Source organism: Branchiostoma lanceolatum, chromosome 14 (assembly GCF_035083965.1).
Source record: "Branchiostoma lanceolatum isolate klBraLanc5 chromosome 14, klBraLanc5.hap2, whole genome shotgun sequence".
In the NCBI taxonomy this organism is placed as follows: domain Eukaryota; kingdom Metazoa; phylum Chordata; class Leptocardii; order Amphioxiformes; family Branchiostomatidae; genus Branchiostoma; species Branchiostoma lanceolatum.
The window spans coordinates 16950764-16965980 of record NC_089735.1 but is presented as its reverse complement, the minus strand read 5'-3'; the positions used below and the strand labels follow the sequence as shown (position 1 = coordinate 16965980).

Genomic DNA, 15217 nt, shown 5'->3' with positions numbered 1-15217 from the left:
ACCTTGTCTTGACTTACTATTCTATTGAAACATCTGAAATCGTCTGCACTTCATTAACATGTCTATTCAGAGTTTTGGTATAAAACCTGGTTCTCCCAGTTTTGTATGTAGGTACTGACGAAAGATAGCGGATGCGGTCTGAAACATCTGTTTTAAAATTTTATCCAGTTGCTTGAGTAGCTATTTTTGGCGTTTATGTCTAGCAACTTACCAGTATTGTATTCTCAAAGTAACCTTTGAAAAATCCTACTCTTCAAATCAAGCTGTTCTAATTGGGTTCTTGTGAATATACTCATACCGGATAAAAGGCAGCATTAGCATTCTGACATTTAGCTTCTTCACCAGTAATAAAGGGTTACCATGGTTACTCAGAGTGACAAATTACCTTTGACGTCTTTGCTTGGTTTAATTCTAAACTATTGTCTGTTATTTCTCCCGGAGAGCCCGCCATACTTCAAACAGCTGCGGTTCGTTGTGCTGCTGCTCGGCTACTCCAACTCCGCCATGAATCCGATCATCTACGCAGGCGTGAATGAAAACTTCCGAAAAAGCTTCTGGGATGCCTACAAGTGCAAGCACTGCCGCCGAAATCAGGTAGCTCTTTCAGATACAAAAACTATACAAAAGCTATGCTCTTAACCTGAGCCACAACACAGTATAACAGCTCAAGCCAGTGTTTCTTAATTTACAAACAGCTATTATCTAGTGGTACTGTTTCCTCATTGTATTAAGATATTTCTGATGTAATATGACCGACGACTGTGAAATTTGTAAACGTTGTTATCGCAATGTTAGGTGCAGCCGGATGGACCTGCGGTGTGGCTAGAACATCGTCAGGAGAACATGGAAACTCACAGCACCCAGGCACCGCAGGAGCTGCGCATCCAGGCACAGAACACATCCCGCGCCTGATGCAAACACGCACTACTCAGTTAAGGAGCAATATGGTTCTCAAAACTCAAAACCAACCGCCTTTTAAATCTTTTGGGGGCATATTGTACCGAGAATAGGCATTGCAATATTTCTCAGATTCTGCCGTTTTAAATCTGCTTTGAAAATATTCCCAAACACACTTTGAAGCTCCACAGACACACAGTTCTCACAGTTTCACGAGGACGCTTTAGATATAACTCTTGATGTAAAGTGTTAATAAGTATATGGAGTGTGCTGTTCTGAGAGTGTTTGTTAGATGATACTGATTCATCCATTTTCCAAAATCCAAGATGGCACTTACTGTTCTATGATTCTTTATTGTTTTCTAATTTCAATGTCAACCGTCTTTAAAAAGAATCTCACGATATCGGAGTTCCTTCATGACTATAAGAAAGTCTATTAAGCATAATGACGTAGTGTCTGGTATATTCAGTCGTACTGAGAGTGTTTGTTAGATGATACTTATTCATCCATTTTCCAAAATCCAAGATAACACTTACTGTTCTATGATTCTTTATTGTTTTCTAATTTCAATGTCAACCGTCTTTAAAAAGAATCTTACGATATCGGAGTTTTTTCATGACTATAAGAAAGTCTATTAAGCATAATGACGTAGTGTCTGGTATATTCAGTCGTTAAGCCGATGTCACACTGTTAATGACCTTCTGCTGAATTTTGAAATCGCCATAAAATCGAATGTATTTTTCGCCCCAAATTAAACTGTTTGCATTGTGACGGGGATTGGTAACCTTCAACATAGGCCGATCCCTAAAAATCGCGCAGTTATCAAGAGGACATTGTCGAAAATGTCATTCGGAGCTCGTAGGTTCATTGAGTGAGAATTCTTATCTGCTGTGTGACGCTGACTTAACGACCAGAGTTGAACAACTGCCCACAAATAAGCTCACTTTGCGGCTTTGCTGCAAATTTAGTGAAAATCAATACAGAGAACCTTGGAGCAATTACCGGATATTCCTTTAGGTGGTTTTGTAGGGTAATTGCAGCAGCCCGTGATTCGCATCCGGATAAAGGATGTCATGAAGAACAGTTGAAGATTCTTCAATGCCATATGACGCGCAAGCAGAACCCTAATCTATTGAGGCATTTTCGTGGAGCAAATATCAAGAGCTCACATAAGCACTCTCTAATGTAGTGTTTGCGCGTATGTTCCAAACTGGAAAACTTATGATTGACAGCACGAACACGTGCGAAACACCGCATTTAGAATATGTTCTTACTGTGTAGATGTAAAAAGCATTTCACGATTGGCAGGTAAACGTCCTGTCGTGTTTTATGATGACTGCTGGAATATTACGTGTGGTAAATTGTAAGCCGTTATCGAAGTCGCTTTCTGATATACAGATTTGAGTAACGAAATGGGTAGAATTTAGGTGCATACAAAAGGAGAATCGAATATCGTTTCCTTTAAATCAGCTGTTCATTGTGACTAGTTTATAAATAAAAAGGAAAAATAGATTACATCTCATGACTTACGAAACAATGTATTTCTGTATCTTAAACAGAGACAAAATTATATACACGATTTTAATAAATCTGGGACAAGTAATACCAAAGAAGTATCGGTATTGGATTAGCCAAGTCTAAATTGTGTTTTCCAGCAAAGTGGTTTTCATTGATTTTGTTATTTATTGTACCAAGTCGGATGCTGATATAAATGCAACATTTTTTCATCCCTTGGCAGACGAATACGTCTTAGATAACAACTTGCACAGCGTTATGTCTTAGAAATAGGATTCATGTGGTAGTCTTAGAAATTCTAATCAAATGCGTTCCTCGGTGCAGCTACTATACTCGAAGGTAAAAAAGCGTCATGTACCAGAGTAGGGACGCTAAAGTTGGCTAAAAAGAACTGTGGCACAAACTGAGAATTTTCAAATGACATTTTTCCCATATAGTTACAAGCGAAATCATTTACTTAATAGATATGAAATCAGCTGAATGACTGTTATTAATTGCTTTTATCCCAGACGAAGATGTCGGTTTGATATCTGGTCAACGGAGATGAAAGGCCGTGCTGTAGGCCGCAGGGAGATGCTAATGCTCCCGGTGACGATAGTGATTAGATATGACATGAAAGGTTTGAATACTTCAATTTAATGTAGTTCCGCTATTTGGGGAAACATTGATGCACGTTGAATAATAGTGACAAACCCTTGCTATCTAACATAGCGCCCATTAGAAGTGTGCAAACATATATAACAATTTCTGAGTTATTTTAATACGTGCAATAGATGTTGAGATTGATAAATGTTGTTGGATGTTGTTGCCGTTGTTTAGATTAAGAGGCTGCCAGGAGATCATTAGAGAAGTGGATACAATACTCTAGATTGACTTGAATTTGAAAGTGATAAGTTCCATGATATCATTTGAAGCTATTGATATCATTGAATTCTAAGACAATAAGTCGCTGCTATATGGTCGAATATATACTCGAAAACAAATCACATACTATCTGCGTCAATATGAAAATGTCATCAGGTTATCTCCTTAGAATGCCACAAACGAGCGGAAAAATTCTGTATTGACTTTTCTTGATGAATTGTGGATTGAACTTGTTTTGACAGTGTGGCACGTCGTATTGCTGTGGATTTCCTTGTCGGACAGAAATGCAAAGCATGCTCTTGTTGTATAAGAAAACTCAATAAGCTACCTATTTAAGGAACCGTGGAGACAACTATAGTATTTGCAAGTTTAGGTGGTACCTATCTCCATTCACTAATCCAAGGAGGTCTCTATCAAACCTTTGAACTGAATCACAGTAACGTATTTCCTTTTAGTACAAACTTATAATGTCCACACGATGTTGCTTTAAATCATTTATAACAAATGGAATAGTTCAATATCAGGGGATCAAAATTGTAAAACGTCCTATGCCATCATACGGAAATCGACACCGTTGAATTCAGAATCAGGCACTCAGTATTTTTTAACTTCATGGACTGCGAAAGGATATGCTTAGTACTATTCAGATTCCCAATCAGCGCTGTTAAAGATAAACCGTACATTGATACCTAACGTAAATCATAGAATGGAGAGAATTTTAAACTAACGTATGTTACTCTTGTGAATTAGGTTACTTCATAACAACATACACTGAATGAGTAAGTCCTTTCTGCCTGCTGCATCGGCAAATGTGACCAAATGTGTACATACAAGGTTCACCTGCAATGGTGATCATTGGTATGGTGTTGCTGTTACATCAAGACACTTCAGAATAGCAAGTTGGGATCTGAAAGTATCAAGGTATCGTGAGAATAACAGAACTATAAATATCTACCTACATGTTGCTCCTAAAAGCTGTGGCTATAGACTATCAAGATGGACTCGTGTGTCGAATTGAGTATCGAGTTAAATCGATGTTCTGTGGAAATGAATCAAGATTGGTCAAGGCTGGTCAAGACTAATTCTACGTATCTATCTATTTGTGTTTTCTTTTACCAGGCTGGCTCTCTCCTGTGGCTGCGCTCTTCTTTTTACTAGAGAGACCATGGCTGCATACATGAATACTTACAGACGATACAACAATATGCACAGGGCAAAATCAGATTTGTGCATCGAATTTCACAAAATATAGTTATCCAAAATGATCATAGTCGTTATCCATGCCATGTAGTAATGTTTGGACGTCAGGGATCAGTAAAGGCTGTAGCACCTGTTGCAGGCTCCCTTCAGATTATATCTGTTTAGCAGAATAACGCACAGCGTTTTGAAAGACGTCCACAAGCTAGAACATTATCATACGAAAGCTTAATATTACATCAACATGATTGCTGCCATGCTATCCGCAAACATCCACATCTAAGGTTCATTGCTTTAGTCTTATGTTATTTTGCCATCAGTTGTTACTGGTTCACCAAGAACTGGATAATGTCGGAGTGATCAGTCTTGTTTGTGGATAGCACAGAACAGAGGAATGTTGTATGGACAGGAACTAATGCTAGTCCTGTTACCAATCAGGGGCCCGGCTGGGCTGTTTTCGAAAGCGAAAAATAAAAATACATAATAAGAAAACACAAAATATATTGTTAGGAGTGATTCTTTTGACGTTTTGTGTCTTTTGTTGTCGTTCCAACAAGCTGCCCGGCCGGGCCCCGCTTTGGAAATGGAACCGTAGCATAACCATGAATGTGATAGGCACCATTGGTACAGGACACGCAGAGATCTAGCCAAGTACAAAAGTAAATAAGTAAGCAAGCTTAGAACGGTGTGAAATACGTGAATAATAACAATGAATAAACAAATACTCAAACCCAGTATTCAATATCTTTGCTATCTTTCTGATAGTTTCAAGTGGCTGGATTTTGATTTAAATACAAAAATGCGAGAAATACAAAATCCTTAGCTTGCTTTAAGACACTTTTCTGCTTTAAGACACTTTTAGGCTCCGTTTCGGGAAAAGTCAAATACATCATGGCGGTCATGTTATGACGTCTTCTCGCTGCGGTCGGCAGTGGACCTGCAGATTGGGCTCTGGTGGCGCACAAGCCAGTAGTTCGACATCATGATGACTTAACGTTATGCAATAGAGTAATATCAATTGATCCCCCATTACTGGACATACATCGTTATAATACAGTAACTGTCGTTTCGTTTCCCGTTCCACAGCTGACATGGCACTCCAATTGGGTCTAGGTATTGCGAGATGGGTTAAAGTGCATACCATGCTACGAAAACAGTTTCAACTTTTTTACAGACAACAATGGAATTTTTTCCTGCAAAGGTTTGAATAATTCGTGCTTTTGTCGTTTTCTGCAAGGCCAGGGACAATACGTAGTAGTCTTGAAGAAATACGAATATCATAGTTATTGAAGCGTTCAGGCCAATTTTTGCCATCCCATCGACAGGACGGAGATAGCTAGCTGATCGGTCAGTGTACGTTTATAACACTGTCAAACGTGTTAGTCTTGTGGAATCACAGATATTACGTCTTATTTTTCTATTGAATGGATATATCTATTTCTTTATTTTTTTATTTATTCGTTTGGCATGCATTGTATTAACATGCCAGGGTTGCCCAACTAGCTTAAGCTATTACAAAGGGCAACCCTGGGAGAAAAAAATAATCATTACATTTAACATACATAATCATTACATTAAACATACGCAGAGATCACTACTAGATTAATTAAAAGGTTGACATTCATATTTACATTATATACACGAATTCTATCGGAATGCCTGCAAGTAATTATAATGTTTCCAGCTAGCTCCGTCGCATGTGTCACATAGAAGTATATATATATATGTTAACTTAAACCAAGAACGGGTCTCCGAGGGAGGCCCAAGCTTTTCCTCTGAAGGAGGATACAGAGGTAGCTGTATGTGTTTCTGATGGAAGCAGGTTCCAGAGTTTGGTAGCCCTGTGGAAGAACGCTTTTGGGAGTTTGCACAGAGAGGTTATCTCCGTTTCGGAGGGGATATCTGGATTCTATGGAAGATGATCTTGTAGTTGGTAGCAGACTGAGTAGGTGGGGCGGGCAATGACCGTTCAAGAGTTTGAAGAGGGTGGTGACTGTGTGGAATTTACGGCGGAAGGTGAGTGAGGGAAGACATAGTTGAGAGTAAACGGTTCGGTAGGAAGGGTAAGGGATTCCGCGGTGTCCACTTATCATTCTAGCCGATCGGTACTGGACAGATTCAACTGATCTTGCATCGCGTGCGATGAGGCCTGACCATACTATGTCAGCATATTCTAAAACTGGTCTTATCATGATCTTGTATAGCTGTAGTAGAATGTTCTTGGGCACCTTCTTCCGTAGGGCACAGAGCATTCCAGCCGTTCGTCTTGCCTTGTTTGTTGTGGCTTCAACGTGCAAAGACCATGTGAGCTTGTAGGTTAAGGTCACGCCCAGGTGTTTGTGGCTGTAGACAACCTGCAGAATAGTTCCGGCTAGGATAACTGGGGGGATCCTTTGTGGGAGGGGACGGGTAGTGAGAAACATGACTTTGCATTTGTCTCCGTTGGCCTCGAGTTTCCAGTTTTGTAGCCAGTCTGATACAGTGGCAAGGTCTTTGTTCAGTGAGTCTACAACAGTATTGATATAACGGTGAGCTGCGGTGAGTGAGGTATCATCTGCGAACAAGTTCGCAACACAAATTGTACATCTGGAGGGCAGATCATTTATGTATAAAATGAAAAGTGTAGGTCCTAAAACAGAGCCCCGTGGGACACCAGCAAGGGGGGTCTTCCAATCAGATGTTGCGCCATTGACAACCACTCGTTGACGTCGTTCTGTAAGGTAGCTCTGGAACCACTCAAGAACCCGTCCACGAATTCCATATCCTTCTAGTTTGGCTAAGAGGCCGTTGTACCGTAATGGATATATCTGATGACGTTTCTCTGGATGATTGATAAGCGATCGCTTTCAGTTGTGAAAGAAAAGTGGGAAGACATCTAACTCAACACTTCATCTTTATATTCTTTGATGCGGCACTTTGAAGGCCATGCGCCGGAAGCGAGTCAACAATGATGCCGACCCCGCTAATTTATGAACGTACCGTAGAAAATGCCGTTAACTATTTGGGGTTCATCAAAGCCAGGGCTGGCCACAAATGACAGTGGCAAATTACTAGCGGTTCGTGTAATTTCTGCAGCACCATATGAAGATCCTGAAAAAGTACATGGAGGTTGACGTGCCATCCTGGTGGTTCTTAAAAACTTTATCGTTGTGTCCGTTTTTTTAAATTTGTTTGAGATTATGCAGAATAACCAATGTAAGCAAACCTTTCTTTCTTTCTAGATCTGTCATCTTGTGCCGCACAGCTCATACACAGCACTGTTGATATTGCACTTCAGTAGATGTAAATATATCTATATATCTATCTAATGAACTACCTACCCAACTATTGATTTAGGACTGCAAAATACACACCGAGAATTTAGGGTGAAATATTCGAATAGATATACGTACCATGCGATATCGACGACGATTCATTTACACCGCCTACCGATTTGGTGTGTAGATGGTTACCATGGACGTGCGTCACAACATTTATCCTTCATTTATTGATCTTTATTACCTTCGCCGAGAAGGTTATATTTTCCGTTATGCCACTTGTGGGCTGGGCCTGTATGCATGTTTGTGTGTTTGTATGTATGTAGAAAACAAAACTGACAAAGATGTTGATGGATCTTCATTATTTTGGTAGGCGTGTATTGGTTGTGGGAACGGAGTTCAAGTTCAAAAATGGTTCACTTGGCATTTTCCGTCGGTACTGCAGCGGGCGCTGTATGTATGTGTGTTTGTATGTAGACGACCTAACTCGAAAAGCTGTTGATGGTTCTGCATGATATTCAGTGGATGGGAAGGGTTCGCAGAAAGAAAGGTCAAGTTCGATAATGGGCCTGCTAGCGGCTACTTAAGTTACTGCAGCGGAGCTTCAAAGCTTGAGGTCAAATTTATGTGGAAGATATTTCATGCCACAGGAAGTAAGTTGTGTACGTTTGGTCCCCCTAGCGGCTTGTTTGGAACTGCAGTGGGTATTTTTGTTTTGACCTTCGGACATGAATAACTTGAAAAGGGGTCGACAGATCGTCGTGATGTTTGGTACGTAGATAGCTCAGAAGGTGCGTTACATAATGAAATACTCATTATGCAAATCAGCTAATTTGCATAATTATTCAGGAACGTTTATAAATCCGCTGTATTTTATAATAGGACAAACTCTAACTGAAATGTGTAGGGTACGGAATACAGGTTAATTCTATTCATATTCAGTTACTGTACCATCTCATCATCACTTTCAACTTATAACACTGCGATATCAAACCTTTGTAGCCCATATAATAACATACTCATATTCTTTCATGACCAGTTGTAACATATATCAATACACTAGACGGCCTGGACCACCAAATGATTTTTTGTCTGTGTAAAAAAGGTACTCTCCATAATAAGCCTTAGTTATTTGGAGAAGGTAATGTGTTCGTGGAGCTCTTGCTTCATTTCAATTTTCTATCCTTTTATTCTTTGTTAGAACAGTGAAACACTTCATTTAACATTGCTCACCTTAAGGTTGGAAATTACGAGCATGCAGTTAATTTACAAACACAAATACTTGCATATAACTATGGGTGAAAAAAAGCTTATTATGATAAACATTGCATGTTTTTATCTAATGAAATTGTAAGCAACCATTACAACCTATCATTTACTGAAACGTTAAGTAACACTTGAGATTTTCGACATAGCTATTTGCTTTTCTTTGACACAATACTGGAATCAAAGTTGCGCCTACCTACATGTAATCCGTATAAGTATACAACAGTCTAGTATTGAATTCAAGTAATCTTAATTTGTCTGTCCTATAGGTTAGACTCAAAGTGAAGGTTTTGTCAAAAATGGCTGTCTACACTGAATAATTTTAACAGAAAGTGATATACACGAATCGGAGTAACCAATTCTCCTAAAATAATCCTGCATACCGCTATCCCTATTGATTCTTCAGCGGGAACCTATTAGCTTGATAACTTTGCTGTTCAGGGCGTCAACAGTAAAAGCACAATTATTCTTGGTATAGAAATAAGAGTTGATAGAAAAAAATAATTGATTTATGTTGTAACTGAAAGGACTTGGATGAAACTTTGCACCCGTCAGATTACCATTGATCAACAGTGAAAACGAGAATGGTATAAAACTACTTTAGTCGTCACAGTGTTTACTGTTGTCATGCCTGACTTTCAGGCATGGTGACTGTGCCGCTGGTAGCGTCATAGAGAGCGTTGTCGAAGCCAGTGTTCACGGTCGTCGGATGCTTCTCACTGAACGAAAAGAGTGACTTGGTGCCCTGGCGCTTAAAGTAGCACCATCCACCAACCAAGGCTAGGACACAGACCATCGCAATCGCCAGTAGAATGGCGATAACTGAGCCTGCATCCAAACCACCCGACTCTGTGAAGATAAAAAATGTAATGATTTCAAAACCTTGTTGCAACAAGAGTTCGGAGACCTATCTCCATTAAATATTATGATTATGCAAATGTCTTCGAAATTTGCATAATCTATACTTGGTCATGTGCACCTTTATTTAACTAACTTACACAGTCACAATGTTGACAGTCCTATCATTTACCACTAAGAAGAAGTATGGCATCAATTATGCAAATTAGGAATTTATTTGCATAATTGGTATCTGATAATGTTCCACCTGCCATAAACTAAATAAGTTTTATGTTACATGTAGTCGAGTCCTGTAACTGAAAACATTATAGATATAGATGTTCCTCTGTCTAAGCTACCTGCGTACATACTAAATATCATGGAAATCCTTCGTTCCCTTGTTCAGTTATTATCATTAGAAGATATTCACAATAACACCCCTGCAGCTCCAGTACAAGCTGCTAAGGAATCCAAACCTACATCACTTTTTTTTTACATCAAAAGCTATCTGCCACTAAGAAAATCAAGACCATAGAACGTCCAGGATAAAAGATACAAAAAATGTACCTTGGCCGAAAATTTACCTTGACCTTCGTCTTACCAAAACCTACCCACATACCAAATATCATCGTAATCCCTCCAGAGGTTCTCAAGTTATGCTGATTATAAAGAGTCCGGAAACACAAACACACGGCAAGACAGACAGACGCACACACACACAAACAAACACACACACACACACACACACACACACACACACACACAAACAAACACAAACAAACACACAAACACACCAAAAACTGCAACTCCATATTTCATGGAGATGAAAATGGTTTTGCCCATATGTATTGGAACTTTAACATTAAAAGAGTGTCATATTGCAAACTCTGATATACGGTACTATGATAAATTCATGATGACGTGCGTTCATTGAGTATCCACAGAGGCATTTGGACGATATGTTGAATAGTATCATTAATATTCCACTACAGTGCGGATGTCCATGTTTACGTACTGTTGCCAGTTTGACCGGAGATCTGTCCAGGTCCCGGGGAGATGACCACTGGGTTATTCGGGTTGTAGGGTGGACGGGTACCAGGCACTGTTGGTAGGAGACAATAATGTATGCTATCATTATCGCTTCAAGCATGGAAAAGGGAAACCCATACTGCTAAATTAATCGTTCTCTTTTATCAATATCACTGTAGTGCGCCAAAAATAGTTATTCAAGCAACTGGATGAAATTTTGGAACAGTCAGACTTTCCAGACAGCATCCGCTATCTTTCGTCAGTGACTAAGGAACTATCTGGTAGAACCAGGTTTTATACCAAAGCTCTGAATATATATGTTAATATCTATGCTTTGGTATAAAACCTGGTTCTACCAGGTCTTTCGTTCCTTATATAGTCGCTGACGAAAGATTCCTAATCGCCTGTTTTAGCAATCGAATTCTTGTACAGCCTGAAGCTGCATTTTTATATGACTAGTTCGACCTCTCTTAGTCTCCCCTCTCTGTTATGTCTCATAATACTGTACGTTTCGGCATGCTGCAGATGTACCCCTTCCTAACAGGGCAGTCAGCGAGCTCCCACAGTCCATTAGGTAACAGCTGAGTGCACCCATCATCGCCATCTGGCTCTCCTTCTCTGAAGGCCGAAAAGTCGAGCGGGGTCGAATCCAGCCACGCCACTGTGCCTGTAGCAGTTGTCAGAGATCATGTTTCTCATATTCGTAGTTCAGTCATTGTAACTGAGAGAACAACAACTATATAAAACATACTCGCATACTGTACTTACCATCAGATCTTAGGTACATGCCTATCCACACACCCCAGCCGTGGTGTTGCTTGAAGACATCTATAACGTGTTGACTGTGGATGCTGGTCAATACAGATGCTGAGTTTTTATTCCTGCACTCTATGTGACGGTGACATAAGGTAGTTAGTATGTGTTATACAATGTATTAAAGGTTCAAAGGATATCGAGTCCCACCCCCGCCATGGTTGAACTTCTTAACTTAACTTAACGAACTCTAGCCAAACATAGTCCCTTCAGTTCTATCCGTAGCTGTGATCTCGCAAATCTTTTAAGTGTTACTAGACACTCTAAACTATTTAATAACTATACTAGAACTTGAACCTTAACACAATATGTATAATTGACAACATGATAACGTCATATATACGTAGTACTGTTAAGAAAATTATATTTGAATCAGCTTGTTTTACCTGGCTTTTATTGCTAAATTAGAATGTTTTAATATGTCGTTTACAAAACGATGGCAACTTGCAAGTAAAATCCTTTTCACAACTGTAAACTACTTCGCAATTCCTCATTCTAATATGGCTGCAAAGTGGCATGTAAATTTTGTTGTTGTTGAAATTAACCAATACACCGGTCTACTACTACTACTACTACTACTACTACTACTACTACTACTTCTACTACAGCTATTGTTCAATGACATGGAGTAGACGTACCGGATACAAATATGTTATACAATACTGACATATTGAACAAACTTAAAAATACATGCCTGCTTGGGCCTCGACAAATGACTTCCTGTTGGTAGAAACTGTGCCAGTCTCTATGAAGAAGCATTTATCTCCGACCCCAAACCACCCATCCATACAGTAACCGGGGGAGGGGGGCAGTGTTGGCGGTGGTGTATCTGCAAATACAGGTGGCAACGTGGCCCTCAATTAGGCTGGTTGATTTAAAGGTTTGGGTTTGAATCCCTAATTTAGCTGGCCTCGCAGTTGTGCAATGGGAAAGCTATCTCCTGACAGGACTCATGTGATATTAAGTATATAGCTTCGGTTAGGTTAGTCCTCTCAGGTTGGATGTAAAACGGACTGCCGTGTTTGAAGAGAGCACCTCGGGCAGGTCAAAGGTCCCATCAAACCTTCCCGCTGTGAGCCAATCAAACCTCACCGTCCGGCATCCGGGTTGACGTATAGGAATGGTGAGACCCACCAGTCACGTCATTCACTCCACAAATGATTTTTTAAATATTAATGGACAAAATGTATAAACAAAAGGATGGAGCTTTACTTTTTTTTTACCAAAACTACTCCACGTCTACAATTTTGAAATTACAATTTGTCATCAGAAAGTATTCAAAACATTTAAGATACTGCGCAATGGTTGATATTTTCAAGTATCCGTTATTTTCTCTTAGAGGATATGGACGACTCATATTATAAAGATGACTGATGGAAAAATGCATACCGAACGTTTTCTTGCACACAGCCGGAAGTTGTTGTGAGCACACACTGTCCGTCCAAAGTCCGTCCATTTCCATTGCAACACAACCTTCATTAGCTCCTCTGCTTGGCTCACCCTCACCCCAATTGTCGTAGTATATTGGCCAACTGTCAGACCATGTGTAGAGCCCTGCCGTCTGACAAATTGAGATGTGAACATCGCTCAAAGAACGATTACGTCATCGACCCGTGATATCTTTCACACGGCTTTTGCGTCAAGAAAGAAACTAATCCTCCCCTTGCGTACTGCATGACCATTGAAGAACACTCAGCAAATGTTCATCGGAATTTATTGACTCTATAGGAGGATATATAGCAGGATCAAGACTAATTGTTTTTTGAGCTTTCAGTATGAGCTCATCAATTTGAAATCCCTCCAAAACAGCAACATTAGTAAAGGTGCCGTTGCTGGAGCATGTCTTGTTCTATATCGATGTAGATAAAGAGCTAGAATAAACATACCTGGCGATCAGACAAGCCAATCCAGACCTTCTGTTTGAGCCACGACGTGAGGAAGCCTTGTTCGTACGGACTTGTCACGCTAGCCAGTTCAGTGGCATCCTGTCGGCAGATTTGAGCTGTAGGGTTTGTGGGAAACACATTGTTAACACTTTACGTCGTGACTTTGTTGAGAAAAAGGCATTGGCAGCTGAATCTAACTTAACCAGGCAAAAGGCTTATACCAGATTTGCCCTGTATGTTGATTTGCCCTGTATGTTATCAATTGGCAGAATAAGCTATTAACACGCGTACAAGATATGTTTAATGTGAACAAAACTGAACGCTACATAACTGGATATGGAGCAGACACTTTAACATAAGACCATTCACCTGCTGAGTTCCAATCCTGGCTAGTTGATATCAGCTGAAGTAACAAAGTAAAGACCGTTACATATCATAAACATGTATGTTACAATGAAGATAAAATAACATATGAATGTAAATATAAGGTGGTGTTTTCACCATTTCAATTCACCATAGTTATTGCAATAATCTGTTAGTCTACTAGGCTGTAACTTTATCATAAGAACGCGCTACATATGTGCCGGCTAGACATACCTTGTAACAGTTATTGGCATAGTTTCTGTAGCCTGGTGCGCACTGTACGGATGGTGTCGGTGTAGTGGCAGGAAGCTGTGGATCTGAGAGAACGAGAATATTTTTGGAAGACGTATTGAAAGCTATTGTATTTCTTGGATAAAATATTTTGTATAATTTACTGTTGACATAAAGATACAATGTAAGTGTAAAGTACTCTGTATATCTAATTTGATAAATGATAAAGATGTCAAATGTAGAGAAGTCAATTGTCAGCTTTTCCAGAAATAAATAGAAAGACTGGCAACAGCCTATTGAAGAGGCCTGGACGCTTTTTAAACACACACTGAACATGGCTTTTGACGAAACTCTATAACATAATTCAACCTTCGTAAAAAAACAACCATCCGGATTTTCTATCGTTCATACTTGTTTACAAAGAAAGTGCAGCTGAAGATGTAACTGTAATCAAAGACGGGAGCGGTACCTTTGTATTTCTGGCAGATGAAACCCAGTTGCCTACTACAGTCTGCGTCGTTCCATTTGCCTGCCAAAGCACTCTCCCAGTGAAGCATCACACAGTTTTCATCCTATTGTAATACAGTATATAATTATCTCTGTAATAAGGTAACATCGGTATATCTTGCTGTTAGACAGGATAGGCCTCATGTCAGTCTCGAGGAACGTTTACTGCAATAGTAAAGCGGGAAATCCTGTCGTACATGCAGCATTCTATTTCTCTTACGAAATAAACTTTTTGTTGAATCATTTTAGCCAAAGTTTCATGTTGTGACATTGTACAGAAGTGTAGCGAAGTCAACGCCCTAGGCCTGTGTCAACGTAGAATTGAATATGAAATAATACTAGCAGTAATTCAGAATCTTTATGTACTGCTGATTTGTTTTTCACATTATGTATTGCTTATACATATGAATGAACTTACAATTATACATGGCACAATGTATGGCAACAATAGCAAGGCAATCAATACAATGAGTACTTAACTAGTCTATTCTATTCTGAAAACTATAACTACAAGAATATGAACGTAAATGGCGTACTGATATAATATACGTTAAA

General features: G+C 39.5%; 1 protein-coding gene and 1 long non-coding RNA gene across 2 annotated transcripts in view; one reads left to right on the top strand and one right to left on the bottom strand.

The window, feature by feature from the left end:
- The first annotated feature begins 318 nt into the window (after positions 1–318).
- On the top strand, positions 319–1471 carry LOC136448810 (uncharacterized). Its single transcript, XR_010757923.1, has 2 exons — positions 319–594; positions 796–1471. It is a non-coding gene; the product is annotated as an uncharacterized lncRNA (long non-coding RNA).
- Positions 1472–8634: 7163 nt separating this feature from the next.
- LOC136448807 (uncharacterized) overlaps positions 8635–15217 on the bottom strand; it is a 77168-nt gene continuing 70585 nt past the window's right edge. The window contains exons 58-67 of the mRNA XM_066448456.1: positions 14625–14727; positions 14159–14241; positions 13931–13964; positions 13562–13677; positions 13065–13236; positions 12370–12504; positions 11631–11750; positions 11371–11529; positions 10849–10935; positions 8635–9845 (exon numbers count right to left, since the gene is read on the bottom strand). Of these exons, the coding sequence (XP_066304553.1) occupies positions 9622–9845; positions 10849–10935; positions 11371–11529; positions 11631–11750; positions 12370–12504; positions 13065–13236; positions 13562–13677; positions 13931–13964; positions 14159–14241; positions 14625–14727 (1233 nt within the window). The 3' untranslated portion in view covers positions 8635–9621. The remainder of the gene's footprint in view (positions 9846–10848; positions 10936–11370; positions 11530–11630; positions 11751–12369; positions 12505–13064; positions 13237–13561; positions 13678–13930; positions 13965–14158; positions 14242–14624; positions 14728–15217) is intronic.